The sequence below is a fragment of the Salvelinus sp. IW2-2015 genome, linkage group LG2, assembly GCF_002910315.2.
Source record: "Salvelinus sp. IW2-2015 linkage group LG2, ASM291031v2, whole genome shotgun sequence".
NCBI lineage: Eukaryota > Metazoa > Chordata > Actinopteri > Salmoniformes > Salmonidae > Salvelinus > Salvelinus sp. IW2-2015.
The window spans coordinates 34,059,031-34,084,262 of NC_036839.1; the positions used below are offsets into that span (position 1 = coordinate 34,059,031).

General features: G+C 43.7%; 1 protein-coding gene across 2 annotated transcripts in view; it reads right to left on the reverse strand.

Moving 5' to 3' along the window:
- The window catches only part of LOC111978806 (mannosyl-oligosaccharide 1,2-alpha-mannosidase IB), a 133,107-nt gene that overhangs the window by 76,437 nt on the left and 31,438 nt on the right, over positions 1-25,232 (reverse strand). For both annotated transcript variants that reach the window (XM_024009060.2, XM_024009069.3), the window contains exon 5: positions 2,202-2,298. In XM_024009060.2, the coding sequence (XP_023864828.1) occupies positions 2,202-2,298 (97 nt within the window). The remainder of the gene's footprint in view (positions 1-2,201; positions 2,299-25,232) is intronic.

Below are 25,232 nucleotides of genomic sequence, written 5' to 3' on the forward strand. Positions count from 1 at the left end.
AGAGGGCAGTGGTTTATAGCTACTCTACTGTTGCCAAGATTTTACCGTAGGGTGTCAGCAAATATAATTACAAGTTTACCTAATTAATCTGTGTCAAAAATACTTGTTTCCCCTTTCATCTGTGTCTGGTGTTAGTTACTGTCTAGCTAGGTCCTCAGCTAGCATGGAACAAAGGCGGGGGGCATTGAAATCTGACGCAGTTGTCAAGTCAACATCCGTCAGCGCTGCATTGAACTGCATCACAAGAGACATGCCAAACGGGAGATGTATAAAAATGAATTAATTTCATTGATGCAATTTCAATGTTGTTAGAGTTGCTTTGTGAATCACCAAATTTCATTGAGATGATTTTACTGCAGCACTGCATCCAAGTTGCTTGACATAGGCATTCCAAAGAGCTGTCAGTCCAGGCGACTCAGCCGGTCTTTTCAAACTTGCTGGTAGTTAGCCATGAGAGAAGAAGTCGTTTTCAGAATGACTGTTCAGGGTCTTTAACCCATAGCTACCCAGACTAACTATTTATCAGTCTCATGGCTTGGGGGATAGAAGCTGTTCAGGGTCCTGTTGGTTCCAGACTTGGTGCATCGGTACCACTTGCCGTGCGGCAGAAGAGCAAGCAGTCTATGACTTGGGTGGCTGAAGTGACAATTTTTAGGGCCTTCCTCTGACACCGCATACTAGAGAGGTCCTGGATGGCAGAGAGCTTAACTCCAGTGATGTACTGGGCTGTACACACTACCCTCTGTAGCACCTTGCGGTCGGATGCCAAGCAGTTGCCATACCAAGTGGTGATGCTGCCAGTCAAGATGCTCTCAAATGGTGCAGCTATAGACATTTGAGGATCTGAGGGCACATGCCAAATCTTTTCAGCCTCCTGAGGAGTAGAGGCGTTGCCGTGCTTTCTTAACGACTGTGTTGGTGTGTGTGGATCATGATAATCTCTTAGTGATGTGGACACAGGAAATTTAAACTCTCAACCCGTGTGTCATCAGCAAACGTAATGATGGCTGTTGGAGTCGTGAGTGAACAGGGAGTACAAGAGGGGAATAAACACACACCGCTGAGAGACCCCTGTGTTAAGGGTCAGCATAGCGGATGTGTTGCCTACCCTCACCACCTGGGGGTGGCCCATCAGGATCCAGTTGCAGAGGAAGGTGTTTAGTCCCAGGATCCTTAGCTTAGTGATGAGCTTTGAGGGCACTATGGTGTTGAACGCTGAGGTATAGTCAATGAACAGCATTTTCACATGTTCCTCTTGTTCAGGTGGGAGAGGGCAGTGTGGAGTGCAATAGAGTTTGCATCATCTGTGGATCTGTTGGGGCGGTATGAGAATTGGAGTGGTTCCAGGGTGTCTACGATGGTGTTGATGTGAGCCATGACCAGTCTTTCAAACATTTCATGGCTACAGATGTGAGTGCTATGGGGAGATTTAGACAGGTTACCTTGTTGTTCTTTGTCACAGGGAATATGGTCTGCTTGAAACATGTAGGTATTACAGACTGGGTCAGGGACAGGTTGAAAATGTCAGTGAAGACACCTGCCAGCAGGTTAGCGCATGCTTTGCGTATTCATCATGGTCATCAATGATTCAGAGGGGTTGGGTTAAACACGAAGGCACATTTCAGTTGTACAACTGACTAGGTATCCCCCTTTGCCATCTGTTCATCTACCCTGTTTAAAGGTCTTACTCACATCGGCTATGGAGAGCGAGATCACAGTCATCTGGAACAGCTGCTTCTCTCATGCATGGTTCAGTGTTGCTTGCCTCAAAGCGAGCATAGAAGGAATTTCACAGGAATTTAGGAATTCAGAGAACCAGAAGACAGACCACAGTACTGCAGCTCATCTACCATTTAACAGCAGCTCATCAAATACCACAAGAGCTTAAACAATTTGACTCCACTGAATATTAAAACTTTCCACACAGAACCCGCATGAGTGCGCTCACACATACATACATACACAGTACACACGCAAATCTTTTGCCGCAGTTGTCTGATCTACTTTACTGCAGTAGGTAGCTGCAGAGCTGAACATTAACAGCAGCAACAACTCAAGCAGAAACTGGTGGAGTGAGAAACTGGGTTTGGTGGGACCCACTGGTCATGGATGATGCATCCAAACACCAGAGTATAAGGACAGGAAATGTGAATGTGTGTGTGTACTGTACGTGTAGTAGTGAATAGCGACATGACACTTACCAAAGATATTGGTGGAATGTCCTTTCTTGGCGAGAGGTTTCAGCTCGTTGTGTCCCCATCCGTACTGTCTGTAGCTGTCCCACGCATGCTTCATCATCTACAACATACACACGAGCAGCCTGCTTTAGACAAAACATCTGGTACACAAAAACAGTAACCCATCTTGAACTATGGAGTGGAGTTAATACCACCAGTTGAAGAGACCATTCCAACAGGCTTATCACAGTCAAATAAATGACTCAGAACAACAAAAAAACACAGATTAGCATGCACACACACAATCCTTTAGCTTTTTTTCACCATCATTGCAGCCTCGCCAGGAGAGAGGGCGGCACAATACCTAGCCCTTTGTTCTGGGCAATGATGCTAATAAGAGAGACATTCCTGTGCCCCTTCAGCCAGTGCCCCCACCTCCACTCAATCCCCCCCCCCCGAGCCCCAGCCCCTGGTGTGGCCTTAACCCTGTCTGTTGTTCTGTCACTCGGTTGCTAGGTCACTGCCCAGCAGGTCCCTCACCACAAGGCTGGGTGGACAGGACACGACACTGTGCGTGTGTGTGTGCATGTGTGTTATGCGTGCCGTGTAACTCCTCTTCAGACATTGTTAAATTGTAGCCGTGGGGCTCCTTCTCTCTCTAAGCGTTGTTTTCCTTGGCTGTCTGGAGGCACTGACTAAACGTTTGTGGATAAAAACACTGCTTTATTCTTAACATGACCTTTAAAAGAGGAGCCGTAAGAGCTGGACTGAGAATAAACAGAGAATAAAGAGGGCGAGCAGGATAAGAGCGAAAGAGACAGAATCGTGAGACAAGTTTTGACATGGGAGACGGATGTGCATCTCTCGTCAGCATCACTAAGGGAAACTGTGAGGACAATACTACTGACTGGCAGAGAGTCACGCTTTCCCAAAGCTCTACTGCATTCTCACTACTTCCAATTTCCCTTTGTCTTATTAATCATCACCCTAGTCTGATGGGATCAGCTATCCCAGAGGAGAGCATTTCGTCACCTGGTCCTTCTCTGTCTGCCGGTCATGGCAGCAGTCTAAAAACCAGGACAGCTTTTCCTCCTGTACGAGCCATAGCCAGCTCTCCTCACAGCAAGACCAGGGCGAGGGAGGGAGCCAAGCCAATAAAACCGGGAGTTTTGTGTTCTTGGCTTGGTGACGTTCCATGACGCACGCAGTCTCCACATGCAGGAGATTATAAATTACATTTACACACCAGGACAAAGCCACTTAACCATTGGCTCCCAACGWCCAGGTAGATGTCCAATTGGCCGGTTTATCAAATTATGATTGGCCCATATGTTGAGGAAAATAGGACGTACAAAAACAGAATATTCAAATTCTACACTGATGGGACATTTCATGAACATGACACTCACTTCAAAGCCTAAAATCCCAGTCAATAAATTGACTGTCGTCACTTCTGTAGTACGGAGTCGGATCTAAAATTCAATAGCCAATGAAAGATTCTCCCTTCATGTGTGAATGTATGGTACGTTCCAACAGACGTTGCGCCTACAGGTTAGGTTACCTCCCTGAGCACATATTGAATGTCAGGTTCACTGAAGACATACAGATACGGCTCCCTATTTCCTATATAGTGGACCCTATGAGCCCAGGTCAAAAGTAGTGCACCGTAAAGCCATTTAGGATGCAGGCCAGGAGAGTAATGTGTTAACTCATGTAGCATGGCARGTATTTATATTTGATAGGGTTTTGGTTGGCTCCGTTTCTGTCTGGTTTCAGCTCTCACACGTCCACATTCTTCACCAGCTTAGCTATGCCTCAACTTCTTCACGGAGACCATGGGAGTACTGAGGGATTTACAAATCACAACATGAGCGAGAGGAATAATGCTCATCAGCAAAAAAAAATATTTTATTTATTTCACCTTTATTTAACCAGGTAGGCAAATTGAGAACACGTTCTCATTTACAATTGCGACCTGGCCAAGATAAAGCAAAGCAGTTCGATACATACAACAACACATAGTTACACATGGAGTAAAACAAACATACAGTCAATAATACAGTGAAAAATAAGTCTATATACAATGTGAGCAAGTGAGGTGAGATAAGGGAGGTGAAGGCAAACAAAATATATATAAAAATAAATAAAAATATAAAAAGGCCATGGTGGCGAAGTAAATACAATATAGCAAGTAAAAAAAACACTGGGAATTGTTGGTTGCAGTGGAAGAAAGTGCAAAGTAGAGATAGAGATAATGGGTGCAAAGGAGCAAAAATAAATAAATGAATACAGTAGGTAAAGAGGTAGTTGTTTGGGCTAAATTATAGATGGGCTATGTACAGGTGCAGTAATCTATGAGCTGCTCTGACAGCTGGTGCTTAAAGCTAGTGAGGGAGATAAGTGTTTCCAGTTTCAGAAGATTTTTGTAGTTTGTTCCAGTCATTGGCAGCAGAGAACTGGAAGGAGAGGCGGCCAAAGGAGGAATTGGTTTTGGGGGTGACCAAGAGATATACACTGCTGGAGCGCGTGCTACAGGTAGGTGCTGCTATGGTGACCAGCGAGCTGAGATAAGGGGGGACTTTACGAGCAGGGTCTTGTAGATGACCTGGAGCCAGTGGGTTTGGCGACGAGTATGAAGCGAGGGCCAGCCACGAGAGTGTACAGGTCGCAGTGGTGGGTAGTGTAAGGGGCTTTGGTGACAAAACGGATGGCACTGTGGTAGACTGCATCCAATTTATTGAGTAGGGTATTGGAGGCTATTTTGTAAATGACATCACCGAAAGTCGAGGATTGGTAGGATGGTCAGTTTTACAAGGGTATGTTTGGCAGCATGAGTGAAGGATGCTTTGTTGCGGAATAGGAAGCTAATTCTAGATTAAACTTTGGATTGGAGATGTTTGATGTGAGTCTGGAAGGAGAGTTTACAGTCTAACCAGACACCTAGGTATTTGTAGTTGTCCACATATTCTAAGTCAAAGCCGTCTAGAGTAGTGATGTTGGACAGGCGGGCAGGTGCAGGCAGCGATCGGTTGAAGAGCATGCATTAGTTTTACTTGTATTTAAGAGCAATTGGAGGCCACGGAAGGAGAGTTGTATGGCATTGAAGCTCGCCTGGAGGGTTGTTAACACAGTGTCAAAGAAGGGCCAGAAGTATACAGAAGTGTCATCTGCGTAGAGGTGGATCAGAGATCACCAGCAGCAAGAGCGACATCATTGATGTATAACAGAGAAGAGAGTCGGTCCAAGAATTGAACCCTGTGGCACCCCCATAGAGACTGCCAGAGGCCGGACAACAGACCTCCGATTTGACACACTGAACTCTATCAGAGAAGTAGTTGGTGAACCAGGCGAGGCAATCATTAGAGAAACCAAGGCTGTCGAGTCTGCCGATAAGAATACGGTGATTGCAAGAGTCAAAAGCCTTGGCCAGGTCAATGAATACAGCTGCACAGTATTGTTTCCTATCGATGGCGGTTACGATATCGTTTATGACCTTGAGCGTGGCTGAGGTGCACCCATGACCAGCTCTGAACCAGATTGCATAGCGGAGAAGGTATGGTGGGATTCGAAATGGTCGGTAATCTGTTTGTTAACTTGCTTTCGAAGACCTTAGAAAGGCAGGGTAGGATAGATATGGGTCTGTAGCTGTTTGGGTCAAGAGTGTCCCCCCTTTGAAGAGGGGGATACCGCAGCTGCTTTCCAATCTTTGGGAATCTCAGACGACACGAAAGAGAGGGTTGAAGAGGCTAGTAATAGGGGTGGCAACAATTTCAGCAGATAGTTTTAGAAAGAAAGGGTCCAGATTCTAGCCCGGCTGATTTGTAAGGGTCCAGATTTTGCAGCTCTTTCAGAACATCAGCTGACTGTATTTGGGAGAAAGAGAAATGGGAAAGGCTTGGGCGAGTTGCTGTGGGGGGTGCAGTCTGTTGACCGGGGAAGGGTAGCCAGGTGGAAAGCATGACCAGCGTAGAAAAATGCTTATTGAAATTCTCAATTATAGTGGATTTGTCGGTGTGACAGTGTTTCCTATCTTCAGTGCAGTTGGAAGCTGGGAGGAGGTGTTCTTATTCTCCATGGACTTTAGTGTCCCAGAACTTTTTGGAGTTTGTGTTGCAGGAAGCAAATTTCTGCTTGAAAAAGCTAGCCTTGGCTTTTCTAACCTGCTGTGTATATTGTTCCTAGCTTCCCTGAAAAGTTGCATATCACGGGGCTGTTCGATGCTAATGCAGAACGCCATAGGATATTTTTTCTGTTGGTTAAGGGCAGTCAGGTCAGGAGAGAACCAAGGGCTATATCTGTTCCTGGTTCAAAATTTTCTTGAATGGGGCATGCTTATTCAAGATGGTGAGGAAGGCATTTAAAAAAAATATCCAGGCATCCTCTACTGACGGGATAAGATCAATATCCTTCCAGGATACCTCGGCCAGGTCGATTAGAAAGGCCTGCTCGCTGAAGTGTTTCAGGAGCGTTTGACAGTGATGAGTGGAGGTCGTTTGACCGCTGACCCATTACGGATGCAGGCAATGAGGCAGTGATCGCTGAGATCTTGTTTGAAAACAGCAGAGGTGTATTTGAGGGCAAGTTGGTTAGGATGTATCTATGAGGGTACCCGTGTTTACGGAATTGGGGTGGTACCTGGTAGGTTCATTGATAATTTGTGTGAGATTGAGGCATCAAGCTTAGATTGTAGGATGGCTGGGGTGTTAAGCATGTTCCAATTTAGGTCGCCTAGCAGCACGAGCTCTGAAGATAGATGGGGGGCAATCAGTTCACATATGGTGTCCAGAGCACACTGGGGGCAGAGGGTGGTCTATAGCAGGCGGCAACGGTGAGAGACTTGTTTTTAGAGAGGTGGATTTTTAAAAGTAAAAGTTCAAATTGTTTGGAACAGACCTGGATAGTAAAACAGAATTGCAGGCAATCTTTGCAGTAGATTGCAACACCGCCCCCTTTGGCCGTTCTATCTTGTCTGAAAATATTGTAATTAGGGATGAAAATGTCAGAATTTTGGTGGTCTTCCTAAGCCAGGATTCAGACACGGTAAAAACATCCGGGTTGGCAGAGGTGGGCTAAAAGCAGTGAACAAAACAAACTTAGGGAGGAGGCTTCTAATGTTAACATGCATGAAACCAAGGCTATTACGGTTACAGAAGTCATCAAAAGAGAGCGCCTGGGGAATAGGAGTGGAGCTAGGTACTGCAGGGCCTGGRTTCACCTCTACATCACCAGAGGAACAGAGGAGGAGTAGGATAAGGGTRCGGCTAAAAGCTATGAGAATTGGTCGTCTAGAACGACTAGAACAGAGAGTAAAAGGAAGTTTCTGGGGGTGATAAAATAGCTTCAAGGAATAATGTACAGACAAAGGTATGGYAGGATGTGAATACAGTGGAGGTAAACCTAGGTATTGAGTGATGATGAGAGAGATATTGTCTCTAGAAACATCATTGAAACCAGGTGATGTCATCGCATATGTGGGTGGTGGAACTGAGAGGTTGGATATGGTATAGTGAACAGGGCTAGAGGCTCTACAGTGAAATAAGCCAATAAACACTAACCAGAACAGCAATGGACAAGGCATATTTACATTAAGGAGAGGCATGCTTAATCGAGTGATCATAAGGGTCCAGTGAGTAGAGGTTGGTTGGGGTCACGGCGATCCAGACAGCTGGCCGGGTAGATGGCTATTAGTAGCAAGATAGCATAGGATGGAAGTCTATTTTTTTTTTAGACACCTCGTGCGTTTCCGTCGGTAGATTAGTGGGGTTCCGTGTGGTAGAGGGGATCAATCCAATTGGCAAAATAGTTATAGTGACCCAAGAAAAATTGTCCGATATACTTATTCAGATAGCAGCCGATAAGACAGCTAACGATTAGCGGGCCCCAGATGAGCGTTCAGGTAACGTTGCGACGGAGGTGCCAGTTGGATAACTCCCTCGGGCAGATAATGTCGGCAGTCAGTCGTGAAGGCCCGATGGGGCTCCGCATCTGCAGCAACAACAACAACAAAAAAACGGGTCCGGATAGGTGACTGTAGCCCAGGAGTGGCTGATGGAACTCCTCAGCTGGCTAGCTCCGGAATAATTTAAGTTTGCTCCGGGATCGACGTAAGCCAATAGTCACACGGTTTGCAGCTAGCTAGCTGTGARATCAAGGTGCAAACGTCCAGAGCCTGCGGCTGAAATCCGGGGACACTGAGAAAAATAGTCCCGGTATGCTCCGGTCCGAGTCGCGTTGCACAAAAGTGCCGATAGATTATCGAGCTAAAGGAATAGCTGAAGACCACAAACGTGGGCAGCTGAAACACCAACGCTAGCCAGCAAACCGGCTAACTTCTAGGCAGCTTCAGATCAGCTACTGGCTAGCTTCTAGTTAGCTTCTGGTTAGCCTCTGGCTAGCCTCTGGCTAGCTTCCACTGTGGATTTTCAGATTTGAGGTAAATAATACTTTTTTTTTTGTAATTTGTGAGGCGGGTTGCAGGAAAGCTTTTGTAGTTGAGTTCTTGGATAATAAAATATATAAAGATATGCGAAGAAAGGTGTAAATATATATATATACAGGACACGACAAGACGAGGACAAACAAAGAACGTCTGAACTGCTATGCCATCTTGGAAGCCAAATAGAGGGAGATTCTGCACTCTGCAATAATACAGTGCTAGCTATGCTCCCAGCTGTGTTAAGTATGACAAGGTTTAAACTATAACTATGTCTCATCAGGCTTAAACAATATCACAATAAATGAACTTGTATTTGCGGATTCATCTCTTCTACTAACTAGTGGTGTCACGATACCAGAATTCTGAATTCGATACCAGGTTAAGAATCACAATACTTGATACCAAATTGATAACACGGCAAAAAAAGGCGTATTAGCTGTTAGATTCTAATTTTCAGAGTAAAAACTCAGCCAAGTTTATTCTTCCCAGAGGATTAATACAGCTGCATTAGACAGACATTGTTCACACAAGCACTGATATTTAACCCTTTCTCCTATGCGGTCTCCTCCTACACATCTGAACAAACATTGTATCTTTACTGCTAGGCAGGAAACTAAGTGATACGGCCATAAACGTTTTTCTCCCTTAAAGTGACCTGACCTCGACCCCCTTCATCACTAGTCCATGGCTCTCTCCCGTTATCAATGCCTACCACATGTGATCGYTTTCCCTACACTCAGTACATTCCAAGCTTAAWTGCACACACCATATACCTTCCTCCTACAGATAACCATTAACTTCTGGTGTAGACCCTCTAAACMTAAGCACTCAATATTTCAATAACTGATAATTAACCCTATCCCAAGTTAAGGAGTTAGCACCCAGAATCCATCAGACAGACACATAATGGCACTTCATCCAGACAGATCTTTTGAGTTCCTTTGACATTTTTTTATGTATGCATTAAATTAATCAATTAGACAATCAATTTGACTCTTTTTAAAAACAAATCTAACTACACTGAACAAAAATATAAACGTAACATTGAAAGTGCTGGTCCCATGTTTCATGAGCTGAAATAAAATATCCCAGAAATATTCCAAAATATTATTTCTCTCATATTTTGTGCACAAATTTGTTTACATCACTGTTAGCGAGCATTTTACACTATGTCATGATAATCCATCCACCTGACAGGTGTGGCATATCAAGAAGCTGATTAGAGCATGATCATTACACAAGGCCACTTTAAAATGTGCACTTTTGTCACAACACAATGCCACAGATGTCAAGTTTGCAAAGATGAAGCAATGTTTTATATTATAAAAGTGTGCGCTGTCTATTTAAGACCACTGACGTCATTCACACAAAGTCGGTTTGAGGCTTGAGCAAAGATGATCTTGACTGGGATAGACGTGAGGTGGAGGAGATGAAGTGAATAAACAGTTTTTGGTGACAATCAGCTTTGTACTCAGCAATATTTTGCGTTATGGTTTGCATATTATCACAAACAAGGTACTAGGGTAGTGAATTGATGTTGACTTCTGCTGTACGCTAGCAAGGAAGGTTAACCTCCACCGGTATCTTCTTGCATTGTAGTGTTTTGGTTTTGGGAACAGTAATGGGCAATTTCAAAATTTCTACATGCCGTGTGGCATTATTCTATTGTGTTCACTTCTGCCCAGCATAAGTGGTGATGCAGCCTGGACTCAGTGGTTCCTCATGGCAGACTAGCACTAGTGGGGCAGGGACATCGCTGCGTTAAGAGACTTGATCCTCTCTCGAAATACACGATGTGAGACACTTGATATTTATACCCTAAGTAACAACATTTCTAGTGGTCTGGGGCATGCAGAGGTGGGGAGGGAGCTCGTTCCAGAGCCGGGAGCCGAGACAGCAGAATGCTTGGGCACGCATTGTTTTTAGGCGTGTCTTTGGGACTGCAAGGAGTCTGACTGGCTGTAGTGGAGCGGGTCGAGAGCTTAAAGTTCCTCGGTGTCCATGTCAATAAAGAATTAACATGGTGTACACACACCCAACAGTCGTGAAGACACGACAACGCCTCTTCCCCCTCAGGAGGCTGAAAAGATATGGCATGTTTCCTTCGTTCCTCAAAAAGTTCTACAGCTGCACCACAGAGCATCTTCACTGGCATCACCACCACTTGGTATGACTGCTTGGCATCCGACTGCAAAGTGTTACAGAGGGTGGTGCGGACGGTCCAGTACAACACTGGGGCCGAGCTCCCTGCCATCCAGGACCCCTATACCAGGCAGTGTCAGATGAACGCCCGCAAAAGACCCCAGCCAAAGAGTCCACCGGACCAGACCAGGACAAACATGCGCGACTACACGCCCAGAAGTACCCGCGCAATTACACACAAACGACTACACGCACACACAGGACTACACGCCCGCACACACAAACGACTACACACACGTACACAGGACTACCCGCACGACTACACACACACACCCGCCCGACGACACACCCAAACACGCACGACTACACAAACACGCACGACTACACACCCCGGCACACACACACACGACTACACAACCCGGCACACACACACACACATGACTACACACCCACACAACTACACACACACACCCGCACGACCACGTGTGCCTCTGTGGAGTTGGGAGAACTTTCCAGAAGGACAACCATCTTTGCAATATGTTAAATCAGGCCTTTTAACAGTGGCCACACGGAAGCCACTCGGAAGCCACTCAGGACCTGGGGCGAAGGTTCACCTTCCAACAGGACAACGACCCTAAGCACACAGCCAAGACAGCGCAGGAGTGGCTTCGGGACAAGTCTCTGAATGTCCTTGAGTGGCCAAGCCAGAGCCCGGACTTGAACATCTCAAGAGACCTGAAAATAGCTGTGCAGCGACGCTCCCCATCCATCCTGGCAAAACTTGTGAGGATGTGAAGAGAAGAATGGGAGAAACTCTTCAAATACATGTGCCAAGCTTATAGCGTCATACCCAAGAAGACTCAAGGCTGTAATCGCTGCCAAAGGTGTTTCAACAAAGTACTGAGTAAAGGTTCTGAATACTTACGTAAATGTGATTTACGTATTTCATTTTAACTACATTTGCAAAAATGTCTAAAACCTGTTTTTGCTTTGTCATTTTGGGGTATTGTGTGTAGATCTATGAGGGATTTTTATTTATTTTTATACATTTTTGAATAAGGCTGTAACGTTACAAAATGTGGAAAAAGTCAAGGGGTCTGAATACTTTGGAGGCACTGTACGTTTAGGTCATTTAGAATACGCTCTTATCCAGAGTGATTTAGGCCTACACAGTGCATTTAACTAAAATAGGGAAGACTACCACAGTCGCAAGTTGCATTACTGAAATACATTTCAATAGTTCTTAAACACAATAAGCCTACATATTTCTACACGCAAAAATGAGCACGGGAGGGGAGTGATTATCAGGAAGAGAAAGGAAAGTTACGGGGTTATAGAACTGTTGCGGGATCAGGACAATTCAGGAAAAAAAAAAACAAGACAAGAATGAATTTTCACTCCTGTGTCAACCTCTAACGGACTCCAGGGGATGTTGACGGACCGGATGTTTTTCCATTTGGGGGGAGGATTTGGGATGGACAAGGCCATTTCCCAGTTGTGTTCTGTAACACCCCATTTAAAGCACAGTGAGGTCAGAGATGTCAAGCTTGTATGTGATGACAAGATCTAATGCATGGCCATGGTTGTGGGTGGGAAGAAACATCAACATGCTGTTCTAAATTCAGGCAGTCCAGGAGGTTACAAAAGTAGACAACAAGGGGGCACTGTGGGTTATCAACACGGATGTTAAAATYAACATCTTGGGTAGAAACTGGCAAAGTTCAGAAAAGTCATGAATTAATGAAGGATATATTGTCAGGGTGTAATACATGACTTGGATACTGAGGCTTTGTGGTGGAATGTAATGCACTCAAACGACGTGTAAATCAGAAAGGGGAAGTAGAGTAATTTTCAGGCTGCTCCTTCCCTGCGGCCATCTGTACGTGCCTGATCAATGTACGTGTAGCCCCGGGGAGCACCTTTGTTTAACAGGCATTTTTCCTCCTTCCTGTGCCATGTCTCAGCTAAAACATAGGAAGTCCAAGCTGTTTTCACAAATAAAGTAATTGACAATAAATGTTTTATTGGAGATTGGGTGGCTCCCGCTTTGGAGCGAGGGATAGAGCGCAGGTTTGACAGATTTGCCCCTCGACGGCGAGTGGAGGCTTTAGCTCTGTTAGACCAGACTGAGGGAATTCCATTCTGATGGCAGTGCAAGACATTTATGGGCCGCACCCGTGATTTTTTCGAGGGGCGCAGAAGACCCGAGTCCTGTATTTGTGCATAAACTGCGCTGCAGAGGCTGTGGCTTTGAAGTTTGCAGCGCTCGGGGAGTGTATACTGCAGAGCCATGGAAGCAGAGTAGAAAAATATATTTGGCAAGGAGTGGGGAGGGGATAAACTCGCCCACAGGTACACAAGTGCCGATATAACTGTAATCCACATAGCTAGCTCGATAGCTGTAATGTCCAGGTCCAATGCCAAGTTGATTTATTGCGGTCCCAGCAGAGCTCAGCCTGGGAATTAGGCATCAGAGATGGATCCAGGTAGACAGTGGAGTGAGGTGGAGAGAACGCCAGGTAGGAGATTAGCAGGTGATCAGCAATGGAATCTTACATGTATATTTCGACACATTAAGTCTTTCAGTTTGATGTCAATTTCAACTTAGAAAAACAGCTAATAAAACAAGCGTCTAATAAAAAACAAAATCAAGCTTCGGTTGGCGTGAGAAACGGCATCAATCGCGCTGGCGTCCTCATGTGTGGCATTGAAAATCAAACTTGTTATGTTTGTGTTCTGCCCTTTTACATTAGAATTTTTTCAAACATTGAACTTCTATCTAGCCCCATCCCATATCTCTCCCACCATCACACTATAAAAAATATCCTGGGTAGTGCCACCCTCCAACAGTCTAGTAGCTAAACAGACCACATCGAGATCCCTCAGTCTCCCTCTGTCAGTGCCTGCCTTATCCTCCTGATGTTCATTTTGTGCTCCATTGGACTTCTCTACTCTTGGCTTTTATTCCCAGTGACTGTTGGAGGCGTTCTGCTTGTCGGTTAGCAGCCATCCCGCCTGCCTAACTCTGGGCTTGGTGAGGGGAGCATAGGGAAATGACAGCTTGCGGTGGGGTGCTCAGTGTCTGTTAACTGAAACCCATGCGCCACAGAGATTATGAAGACAAAMACACAAACTGTGTAAGAAACTCACAGCCTACCTTGTGGTTCTGGCTATGTTGGTTTTAAAAATGGTAACTTGCAACACCAAGTTTGTGGGTTTGATTCACACAAGGGACACATACACTATGTGTACAAAACATTAGGAACACTTGACCTTTCCACGACATTGCCTGACAAGGTGAAAGCTATGATCCCTTATGTCACTTGTTAAATTCACTTCAATCAGTGTAGATGAAGGGGAGGAGACTGGTTAAAGAAAGATTTTGAAGCCTTGAGACATGGATTGTGTATGTGTGCCATTCAGAGGGTGAATGGGCAAGACAAAAGATTTAAGTGCCTTTGAACAGGGTATGGTAGTAGGTGCCACACGCACAGATTTGAGAATGTCAACAACTGTAACGCTGCTGGGGTTTTCACTCAACAGTTTCCTGTGTGTATCAAGAATGGTCCACCACCCAAAGGACATCCAGCCAACATGACAAAACTGTGGKAAGTATTGCGTCAACATGGGCCAGCATCCTTGTGGACCGCTTTCGACACCTTGTGGAGTCCATGCACGGACAAATTGAGGCTGTTCTGAGGGCAAAACGGGGTGCAATTCAAAATTAGGAAGGTGATCCTAATGTTTGGTACACTCAGTGTATACTGGATATAGCCTGTGTTAACTAAGTCACAATGGATAAAAGCATCCATTTAATAACCATCATTATCTTTGTCTGTCTAGCAGAGGTTATGCGGTCTTGCGCTGACATTGTCAACATAAGCAATGTTCATATCCACACCAGGATAATTATGTAGTAATTTCTACCCACTATCTATCACGGTGTGGACCAACGTCTGCCTTTAGTACCAAGGAGGAGGTTAATATAAGCTCATCTCCCTCTGCCCAGAGAGGATTTGGCCTGATGTGGTATCAGTGCAGATTGACGATTAGGCGCTCTCATCTCTCATTTTAATATGGAGCGGTGCAGATATCACCTCTGCAGATGTATTAATCACGCCACCTTCTATGCCACCGTCGACCTTGGCTTGGAACGGACTCCACCCTCTCTGTCCATCCATCATCACTGAGAAGTGTATATCTATCCAGCTCTTCGAGCTGATGAAAACAGCTGATTTTTCTATTAAGATTTTTGGAGAATGTCTGACAGATTCATAACCAGTTCTGATATATATGTACACACTGATGTGGAAGGAAAGGTGGATTTCATCATCTGTGCCTTAAAGGACACGTCACCTTGTCATTTCAAGTCGGAGAGCTCTGGTAATATGACTTTTGTTCTAAATATCTGATGTTTTACCTGTTGTGGGCTGAGCTCTTGGGCGCGTTGCATGAAGACATTATTTCCCCGGCTGATCACTTTTCCACAGCGCAACATTGCAGAGAACCTTGAGGGTGACATCCTTTTAGAGTAAATCACTTCTCTTGGACCACTTCTTGGAGAAGCAAGGCCAGGACTGGCGCAAAGCACAGAAAGAGGGAAGCGAGAGATGAGGGAGACCGAAAGTGAGAAGCACGCAAAAAGAGCACTACAGAAAGAGTATCCAAGCAGATAAAGCAGAGGAAGAAGGATAGAAAGAGGGGGGATTGCAAGAGCAAGACAGACGGAAACAAGAGCAGATATAGATAGGGTGATGGGGGTATGACTCAGTGTGACTGAACAGGACCTACCTTGATCCAGTTGAATGATGTCTAACAATCTGAGTTGCACCCCCACCCACAGGTTAGACCAGAAGCGGTTGTTTACTGGACTATTTCCTGTTCCTGCATAACTCAGGCCAGGGGAGGAGGACAGGGACGTGGGTGGACAGCCTATAAACTGAGAGGTCCGCAGTGCGGCTGGCCAGTGCTCTCTCTGCCTTCCTGTCTCCCATTCTGGGAAATATTGCCCACTAGGAGCTCTGCTCTGACCTTCACAATGACAGCCAAACTCTGGCCCACCAGGCACCTATGTCCCGCATCCCGCCCGGGTCTGTCAGGACACAGCCTGCCCTCAACCATCAGCACCAGGTGATTCATACAGCAGAAGCTACCCCCCACCACCGCCCTGTAAGTCACACCTGATGCCAAATATTCATAAATCCATGGGAGTCACAGTGCTGCTGCGGGAGCAGGACCATTTCTTCTAGGCTACTGCCATTGTTTAAAAATCAGCTTCGCTTGAGAGGCGAGGGGAGCTGCAGTGCTTTGGAGGTTTGGGAAACTGCATCTGGAGTTATGATTGTGCTGCCCTGGATAACCTCGAGTCACCCTGATTTATAAACCTCCCTCCATCCTCCCCCCTCGAACGGATCCTATCTGCTCTAAAGGACGGCCCTTCACAAGATACACAATGGCCGTGAAAATGTGACAGATCTGCGCTCCACTGTAAATACATTCATGACACCCAGGGTGACAAATTGATTTTAAAAGGAGACAGTAAAGTAGCTCAGATAGGTCCCTTAAACAGCTCTTAGCATCGGGTCCTAACAAATAAGATAATACAGCTGCTGCTCCATTGTAACATATGGTGCTCTCACACCGATATAGCCACCTAGAACACTCATCGTGGTTTCAGACCCAGTCACAATGAATGAATGTGGAGGCACAACAAGAGGTGGGATCAGGAATTACACCCCTGTCAGAATAGCAATCACAGCCAGTAAACAGGGCAGTCAGGTGAACAAGTTTGGGTAGTAGTACAATATTAGAGAGTCACCACTTTGTTGAGAAGCTTTTGCCTTCAAATGAAAACTGACTGGGCCCATTCCCTCTGGCACATTCTCCTGACCTTGCTGTGACTGTTCTTTGGGATAATATTAACTGGTATTCTGCCTCTCTCTCCCAGTCTCTCTGACCCTGAGTACTTCCGTGTGCACTACTATGCCCCCTCCCTCGCCTCTTCTTTCTCACTCCCTATACTGGGCATATGCTCAGCCATGATCATGGCACTGAACTGGTCCCTGTGCTCCCCAGTCCTTTCCCCCCAGGGCTCCCAGTATCCCAGGCCACCCCCCACCTCTATCGATCCCAGAAAGCCGTGCCAACACTGAACAAAGACACTCCTCTCCCCCTCCCTGCTAAGACGGTCCCTAACGGAAGGGTGAGGACCATGGATCACAGGCTGTCCGTTTACAGACGCTCCCTGACAAGACTATAGTTCAAATCACAGAACTGGAGAGTTCTCCTGTCATTGAGAGTTTCAAAAGGCATGCATACACAGAGAGGGTATGGACATCACAATCCATTTCCAAGTACAGCTGATTGTTTGAGTTGAAAGGATACTAAAATGGAATATTACATCGTAATGACGAGATTGCCCGGGTCAGGGAAGTAGAAATACTATACAATGGGGAGAACATTACATTTTATGGGGCAGCAGAAATGAACCAGTAAACATATGTGAAATCAAGGCGCTCTCTTGCATTCAGCCTCCTGCCTCTTCTCAAACACGGCTCAGTGTCACAGTTAGAATTAGAAAAACAATAGTGAAGCAGTCAAACCCCTCGACACATGCAGGCAGAAGGATCACGACATGGAAGACAAAACCTCTCCATTCCTACCCCTCTCCTTGCTCTCACGCTAATCCAGGAAGGATAAATTATTTTCCCTGCTTCCGTTTAATCTGTTCAAACTATGGATGCACGATATAAAACGGTAAGCATCGGAATCGTCCGTCATTATCTAAAAATGCCAACATTGGCATCGGCCCGATGACTAGTTTAACGCAGATGCGCAAAACCAATGTCAGAGCTGACGTGAATACCTATATAACGTAGGTAGATGACGTAATGACGCCATGAAAAATATAGCAGCTCGAGCAGTCATCAAGTCGAGCAGTCATTTGAAAGAGTAAGAACATTTCAGCGGGACAACGCAAATGCACACCAAGATAATGGAATTCATTGCCCTTGACAATCAACCATTCTCTGTCGTGGATGATGTTGTCTTTCGCCGACTGGTCGAGCACCACTACCTATTAGGTGCCATATTTCAGATGTTGCCCTACCGGAGTTACACAGTATTGTTGAAACGCACATCCATGAGCATCACTGCTATTAGCTTCCCGACTGACATTTGGACCAGCGATGTCAGCCCCATGACCATTAGGAGTCTGACAGCACAGTGGGTCCACGAGGATTTCCTACTGAGGAAAGACGTATTGCATGCTCAAGAATGTGCTGGTTCTTCTCATACTGCTGTCGTGTCTTTMCTATCATTAAATTGAAGACTTAGTTTTATCAAAGATTCTCTGTAATTAGTATTACGCGATTAAACTGATTAATCATGTAACTGTAATTAACTAGGAGGTTATAATTTCCTAATATAACCTTTCAGATATTTTATATCGGATCAATTAGTCTTTGAATTAATGAATTATTTACTTTACCTCACGTTAGTCTCATTCTAAACGTCGTAAATTGTTGGTTATCTGCACGAACCCAGTCTTCACTATGAGTCATCCATACATCAATTGTCTTAAATAATTTATTTACTAACTAAGTAATTCACAGAAATGCATAAACAAACAGTAGATCGTTACAAGGAAATGATAACGGAGTTTCCCTAGTGGGATAAACCGGTATCGCGGCTTGGTGGACAAGGGGAAGTGGGGGTCAACTGAGATGAGACACTACAAAGTTGATAATTAGAACAATTGAAATACTAATCCTTTGCACATGAAAGCTCACTCATTCGGGAACAATTGCAATCAATATATATATTTACGCTCAGTGTGTCGTCTTGATTACTGTTGAAAAGTTTGTTTCTTTTGTAGAAGTGTCCGTCTCTCTCTCTGTCATGGTTAGAGTGGATAGTTCAGAGCGACATTCATTCATGTTGTTGTAGAATGGTTGTTTCGGCGGTTGTCGTTCTTCGCGKTCAATGATACCGAATTCCTAGCTGCAGACTAGTAATTAATATCAAAGACTTGTTCTTATTCTGTCGGTATCGATAGTCTAAGAGTTTAACTTCTTGACGCACGGATCCCGTTACCGGGATCATTTATCAACAACAACCGCTAAACTGCAGAGCACCAAATAAAATACAAAAATACWAAAAATATTTATAATCATGAAATCACAAGTGAAATATACCAAAACAMAGCTTAGCTTGTTGTTAATCCACCTATCGTGTCAGATTTTGAAAATATGCTTTACAGCGAAAGCAATCCAAGCGTTTGTGAGTTTATCAATCACTAGACAAAACACTAAGAACAGCTAGCCTTAAATTAGCTTGGTCACGAAAGTCAGAAGAGCAATAAAATTAATCGCTTACCTTTGATAATCTTCGGATGTTTGTACTCACGAGACTCCCAGTTACACAAGAAATGTTATTTTTGTTCGATAAAGATTAGTTTTATAACCAAAAACCGCCATTTGGTTTACGCGTTATGTTCAGAAAACCACAGGCTCGTTCCGGTCCTGAAGGGCAGACRAAAATTCCAAAAAGTATCCGTAATGTTAGTAGAAACATGTCAAAGGTTTTTTATAATCAATCCTCAGGTTGTTAACATACATAATCGATAATATTTCAACCGGACGGTAACCTATTCAATACTACAGAGAAAGAAAATGTCGAGCTACATCAAGGAACTAATCAAAGGACACCTGACGCTTTTTGAAAAATCTCGCTAATTTTTCAAAATAAAAGCTTGAAACTATGTCTAAAGCCTGGTCACAGCCTGTGGAAGCCATTGGAAAAGGAATCTGGTTGATACCCCTTTAAAAATGGAGGGGCAGGCAACGAAACAGGGATTTTTCCAAATAAAAGGCACTTCCGGGTTGGAGTTCTCACAGACAATATTTTGACAGTTTTGTAAACTTTTGAGTGTTTTCTATCCTAATCTGTCAATTATATGCATATTCTAGTATCTTCACCTGAGAAATAGTCCGTTTACCTTGGGAACGTTATTTTCCCAAACATAAAAATTCTTCCCCCTAGCTGAGAGGTTAACCACGTGGTATGKTTAAAAGATTCAGCAATGGTCTGCAACCTTTGTCCTCCCGTAAKGGAGAAAAACATGGTCTAATGAGAATTTCTCAAAGTTGGGGTTTATTCAGGAGTTGCAGAAAAGGGCTTGTCCCAGGATGCTTGACCCTAACCGGGCTCCTGGGCGGTCCTCTGATTTAGTTAAACTCAAAAGGGAATTGGAGTTTCCTTCATTAAACAGTCCAAAATCACATTACACAATTTTACAGACAGTATCATCCTCACTCATTCATCTTATACAACAATTAGATGTAAACCTCATATCTGAGGCTATTATATAAACAGCGTTATGGTAATGTGGCCACACCGTCTCCCATGAGCTTCACCAAAATGTAACAAACGGACCAGTTCGTAGCTGGATTCTTCACCGATCTTTTATACYTTCTCCGGAACATAAATGTTGTTCGGACCTCAAGGTCTGTGAGGTGGAAGAAATTCCTTTGTTCTCTATGAAAACTCATTCTGTCTCTATACTGTGTGGCCATGAGGCAGGGTCTTCCCTAGGAATTTACGACCTCTCACCACAGCAGCCTGGTTGTAGGAGCAGAGAGAGGCAGGGAGAGGGGGATGGGGCTTGCTGTACCCAGAGAGGGCAACGTCATGACACCGCTGCTGCCATTTCAGTGGCATTGAGAACATGTTTGAAACATGAACACTCCTAGCTCCATTTGAACAACTGACTTGAGAAATAAGCTCAACTGAGTCCGCAGCAGACATGATACCCTGTCATGACATTGAAAGTCCTGTTCAACAAAAATGCMGACAGAACGTCAGGTTAACTTGGGAAAGTACTCAACTAGAGGCTGAGAGAACAAGCGATTCGGTGGCATTCTCTCTGAGCCTCTACTGGGTCGCCACCATGCTCAATGCTAGGTACAAGGACCGCTATTTCGATGCAGACAAGAAACAGGGTTTACGTGAAATGTTACAGCCACAGCTGAACAAAATGGAAACGGACACAGTGCACACCGTGACAGTGCACATGAAATCCTGGTTGAACAAATGAACAATGAAACAGCACAGCAAGTAAGTGAAAGAAATKGGGTTTTATTATGTTTTACTGGTAATGGGGACATAGGTAAACGCCAACAAAATAACTTMTTGGCAGTGTGTGTGTTTCAACTATTTAAACTGTACTAGAATGCTTAAAAAGGCTGCTAAAATTTTCAATATCGGTATCGGTTTGTTTTTTTGCAAGGAAAATATCGGTATCGGCCAAAAATGTCATATCGGTGCATAGTTCAAACACCAGAGACAACACTGATATGAGCTACTGTGGCAACAGTCCTGAGGTGAGTGGCATTGTGGGTCTGTCTTGTCCTCTTCCAGTTTCTCCGTCACACTCATCAGCCCATCACCATGCTACTCGTTAGGCCTATACTTAGCATTTAGCTGCTGTGGTTTGCCTGGAATACAGACATGTCTTTTCACCACATCTCTTTTCACCATCTTTCCATTTAAGAGAAGTGCTAAACGACAGCAAAAGAGTCATGGAATCATGTTGCCAAACACATCCTCACTTACCGATAGGGCAGTGACGGTCAAGCGACCACTGCCACCGTAATAACTGTTTGAATACGAAAAAAGACAAGGAACAAAGTTTAATCATGTTGTACAATGTGTTGTACAATCCATGTTACAGCAGAATCGGACTCAAAAGCACGAATGCCCGGCCGGCCCACCTTCAGTCAGCTGTTTGTTCCCCCAAAAATGTATTGATGTTATTACATTTTATTTTTTAAATACGTTTTCATGATGGTAGTCATCTATAACTGTCAGTTACATGATTATACGGTAACCGTGCCAGCCCTACTTACCAACTCATACATATTCAGAGGTGTGTTCTAGCAGAGAGGATACTGTTGAAATATAGATCCACGACATCTATACATAATATATAGAGGTCTAAATTCTCATGAATCATGGATTCTGGTCACCGGGTAGTGTTTCTCTTCTGGGGATATAGGGCTGTATAGGGTGGGCATAGCTTACGACAGTGTGTATCACACAGAGCAGAAACCTAGATTGGCTCCATGAGATGAGTCGTGTTAGATGTGGAAAGGGGCCTATAGCATAGTGCTGTGGCCAATGGATCTTATTTTCTCATTTACTCTCTAGATGCTTATTTTGCAGTTTCACAAATAGTATCAAATGGTGAAGAGGACGGTTCATCCTTAAAAACAGATAAATATCAGTTGAACTAGACTATAGCTTTGGATGTAAACCCTATGAGAAATAAGTGTCGTTACACCGTGTTAGAATGAGTACAGATGGCCGCTTCAGAGAGCGAGAGAGCTTTACGATGACCTAGAGGAGACGTGTGATATTCATGGACAAGTCATAWCGCATTAAATGTAACTATTTCGCTAGATAAATACAACGACAAACATTTATCTTTAATGGACAGTTACTTCCCATTAGCGGCAGTRCTCTAGACAACAACAAAAAAGAAACGTGCCAAGCAAGACAACTGAGATGGTAGCCTATGATTCAAAAAGTAGGCCTAAGCTATTTCAAATAACATTTCCAGGAAATGCATAATAGATATTTGGATGTGCAACATGTCAAAATAGGATCTTCAAGAAGACTTATTTTTGGCTCTTCAGAGAATCTTTGTGCATATTAGCCTATATTATTCACCACCTGGAAACTCAAAACACTTAGCTAGATTGTTAACTCTAAATATGATATTGTTGCTAGATGATCAATTAGCCTACATGGCAGATGTCCTACAAAAACTATTTCAGCGCTAGGCCTAGGCTACTTGATGTAGACGAGGGATAGGCAACTAGCGGCCTGGACCGTTTTGTAGGCCCTCGGATAAAACCCTGCTCCCCCGCCCCCCAACTTATTTTTGAGTTAGAATAGTAAAATACACAAGGAGCAATTTTGAAATTTGGTTGTACATCAGCAGTTTCTCTTGTTAGGTCAGTCAGATTCACTTAATTAGCCCATGTAAGCTAACATTTTTTAGATTGTTAAGATAGCTGGCTGCTAGACTAAACGTGTAGTAGTCAAATCAAATCAAATGTATTTATATAGCCCTTACATCAGCTGATATCTCAAAGTCATGGTCAAATAACCATCCAGGGGTCCCCCCATTGTTCATCGGACATCATATAAAACTGAACAAACATTTTTCTCCACCATATGACAAAATGTTTAGAATTGCAGGAAATTTATTGTGAAACTGCACATTTCCCTCTCTGGCCCATTGCAAAAAGTGTAAAATTTAATTAAATGAGTTATACAATTTCAAAATCTTCATGGCAAAATGTGTATAACTGCAGCAAACTTAATTTAAAAAATGCAACATGTCTCTATGTTCCATGGCATGTGTACAATTAAAGGAAATTAAACTTTTTTTWAAAGTATTTAAACATTTTATATATATTCTGGGTTAGACTTGGAACATTGTTATATTCAGAATTATAGTATATAAGGAGTGAAAGAGACTGGTTTTTACATCAGAAGTTAACTTCTCTAGGATAGAGGGGAAGCATTTTCACATTTGGATGAAAAGCATACCCAAATTCAACTGCCAGCTACTCATCCCCAGAAAATAAGATATGCATATTGTTAGTAGATCTGGATAGAAAACACTCTGAAGTTTCTAAAACTGTTTGAATCATGTCTGTGAGTATAACATAACTTATTTAGCAGGCGAAACCCCGAGGACAAACCATTCACCATTTTTTTTTTTTTTTTGAGGTCACTCTTTTCAAATGGATTGTCATTGGGAATACAGATTTCTAATTGACCTTCTTGCAGTTCCTACCGCTTCCACTGGATGTCAAAAGTCTTTAGAAATTGGTTGAGGGTTTTTCCTTTGTGTAATGAAGAGGCCATTTTGAATCAGGGTCACTTGTTGTGTACTGTTTGTTAGAGGGGCATGACCAGAAAGCTAGCTACAGTTTGTTTTAATCCTGTATTGAACACAGATCATCCCGTCTTCAATTTTATCGATTATTTACGTWAAAAAATACCTAAAGTTGTATTACAAAAGTAGTTTGAAATGTTTTAGCAAGGTTTACAGGTAACTTTTGAGATATTTTGTAGTCACGTTTCACGAGTTGGAACCGGTGTTTTTCTGGATCAAACGCGCCAAATAAATGGACATTTTGGATATATATCGACGGAATTAATCGAACAACAGGACCATTTGTGATGTTTATGGGACATATTGGAGTGCCAACAACAGAAGCTCGTCAAAGGTAAGGCATGAATTATATTTTTTATTTCTGCGTTTTGTGTCGCGCCTGCAGGGTTGAAATATGCTTCTCTGTCTTTGTTTACTATTGTGCTATCCTCAGATAATAGCATCGTTTGCTTTCGCCGAAAAGCCTATTTGAATTCTGACATGTTGGCTGGATTCACAACCAGTGTAGCTTTAATTTGGTATCTTTCATGTGTGATTTAATGAAAGTTAGATTTTTATAGTAATTTATTTGAATATGGCGCTCTGCATTTTCTCTGGCTTTTGGCCAAGTGAGACAGTAGCGTCCCGCCTAAACTCCGATTTTTGGATATAAATATGAACTTTACCGAACAAAACATACATGTATTGTGTAACATGAAGTCCTATGAGTGTCATCTGATGAAGATCATCAAAGGTTAGTGATTAATTTTTATCTCTATTTCTGCTTTTTGTTACTCCTCTCTTTGGCTGGAAAAATGGCTGTTTTTCTGTGGCTATGTACTGACCTAACATAATCGTTTGGTGTGCTTTCGCCGTAAATCCTTTTTGAAATCATGTTGGCTGGATTCACAACAAGTGTAGCTTTAATTTGGTGTCTTTCAGGTGTGATTTCATGAAAGTTAGATTTTTATAGTAATTTATTTGAATTTGGCGCTCTGCATTTTTACTGGCTTTTGGCCAAGTGGGACGTTAGCGTCCCACATATCCCAGAGAAGTTAATGGTTATCTGTAGGAGCCAGATGGCTTTGGAATGTGTTAGGGGAGACGGGTGGAGCTCTTTGGATTAGGCCTCCAGAGGGTTGAGGTCAGGTCAGATCCCAAAAAGGGAGAAACAATGGTTTATTATCCTATCACTCTGTCTTCCTGTCGGACCATAACAGATGTAAGGATAGGAGATGAGGAGTGCCTAAATTGGGAGTATATATACACTTGTGGTGGTGGAAACATGTGTTGTCTGAATGCAGCTGTATTGACCCTCTGGGTAAAATAAACTTGGTTAAGTTTTCATAAATGTCCGTTGAGTTTTTACTCTGAGAATTAGAACCTAACACATTAACACACACAGACTTAGCTGATGGGGGTTAAAATCCTCAATTTWATTTAGTGCCCCCAATTGGCTATGGCCAGACCCCACGAGCCACTGTGGCCCCTCCGATAAGTTCAACTTTTTTGTGGCCCCTACCCCCAT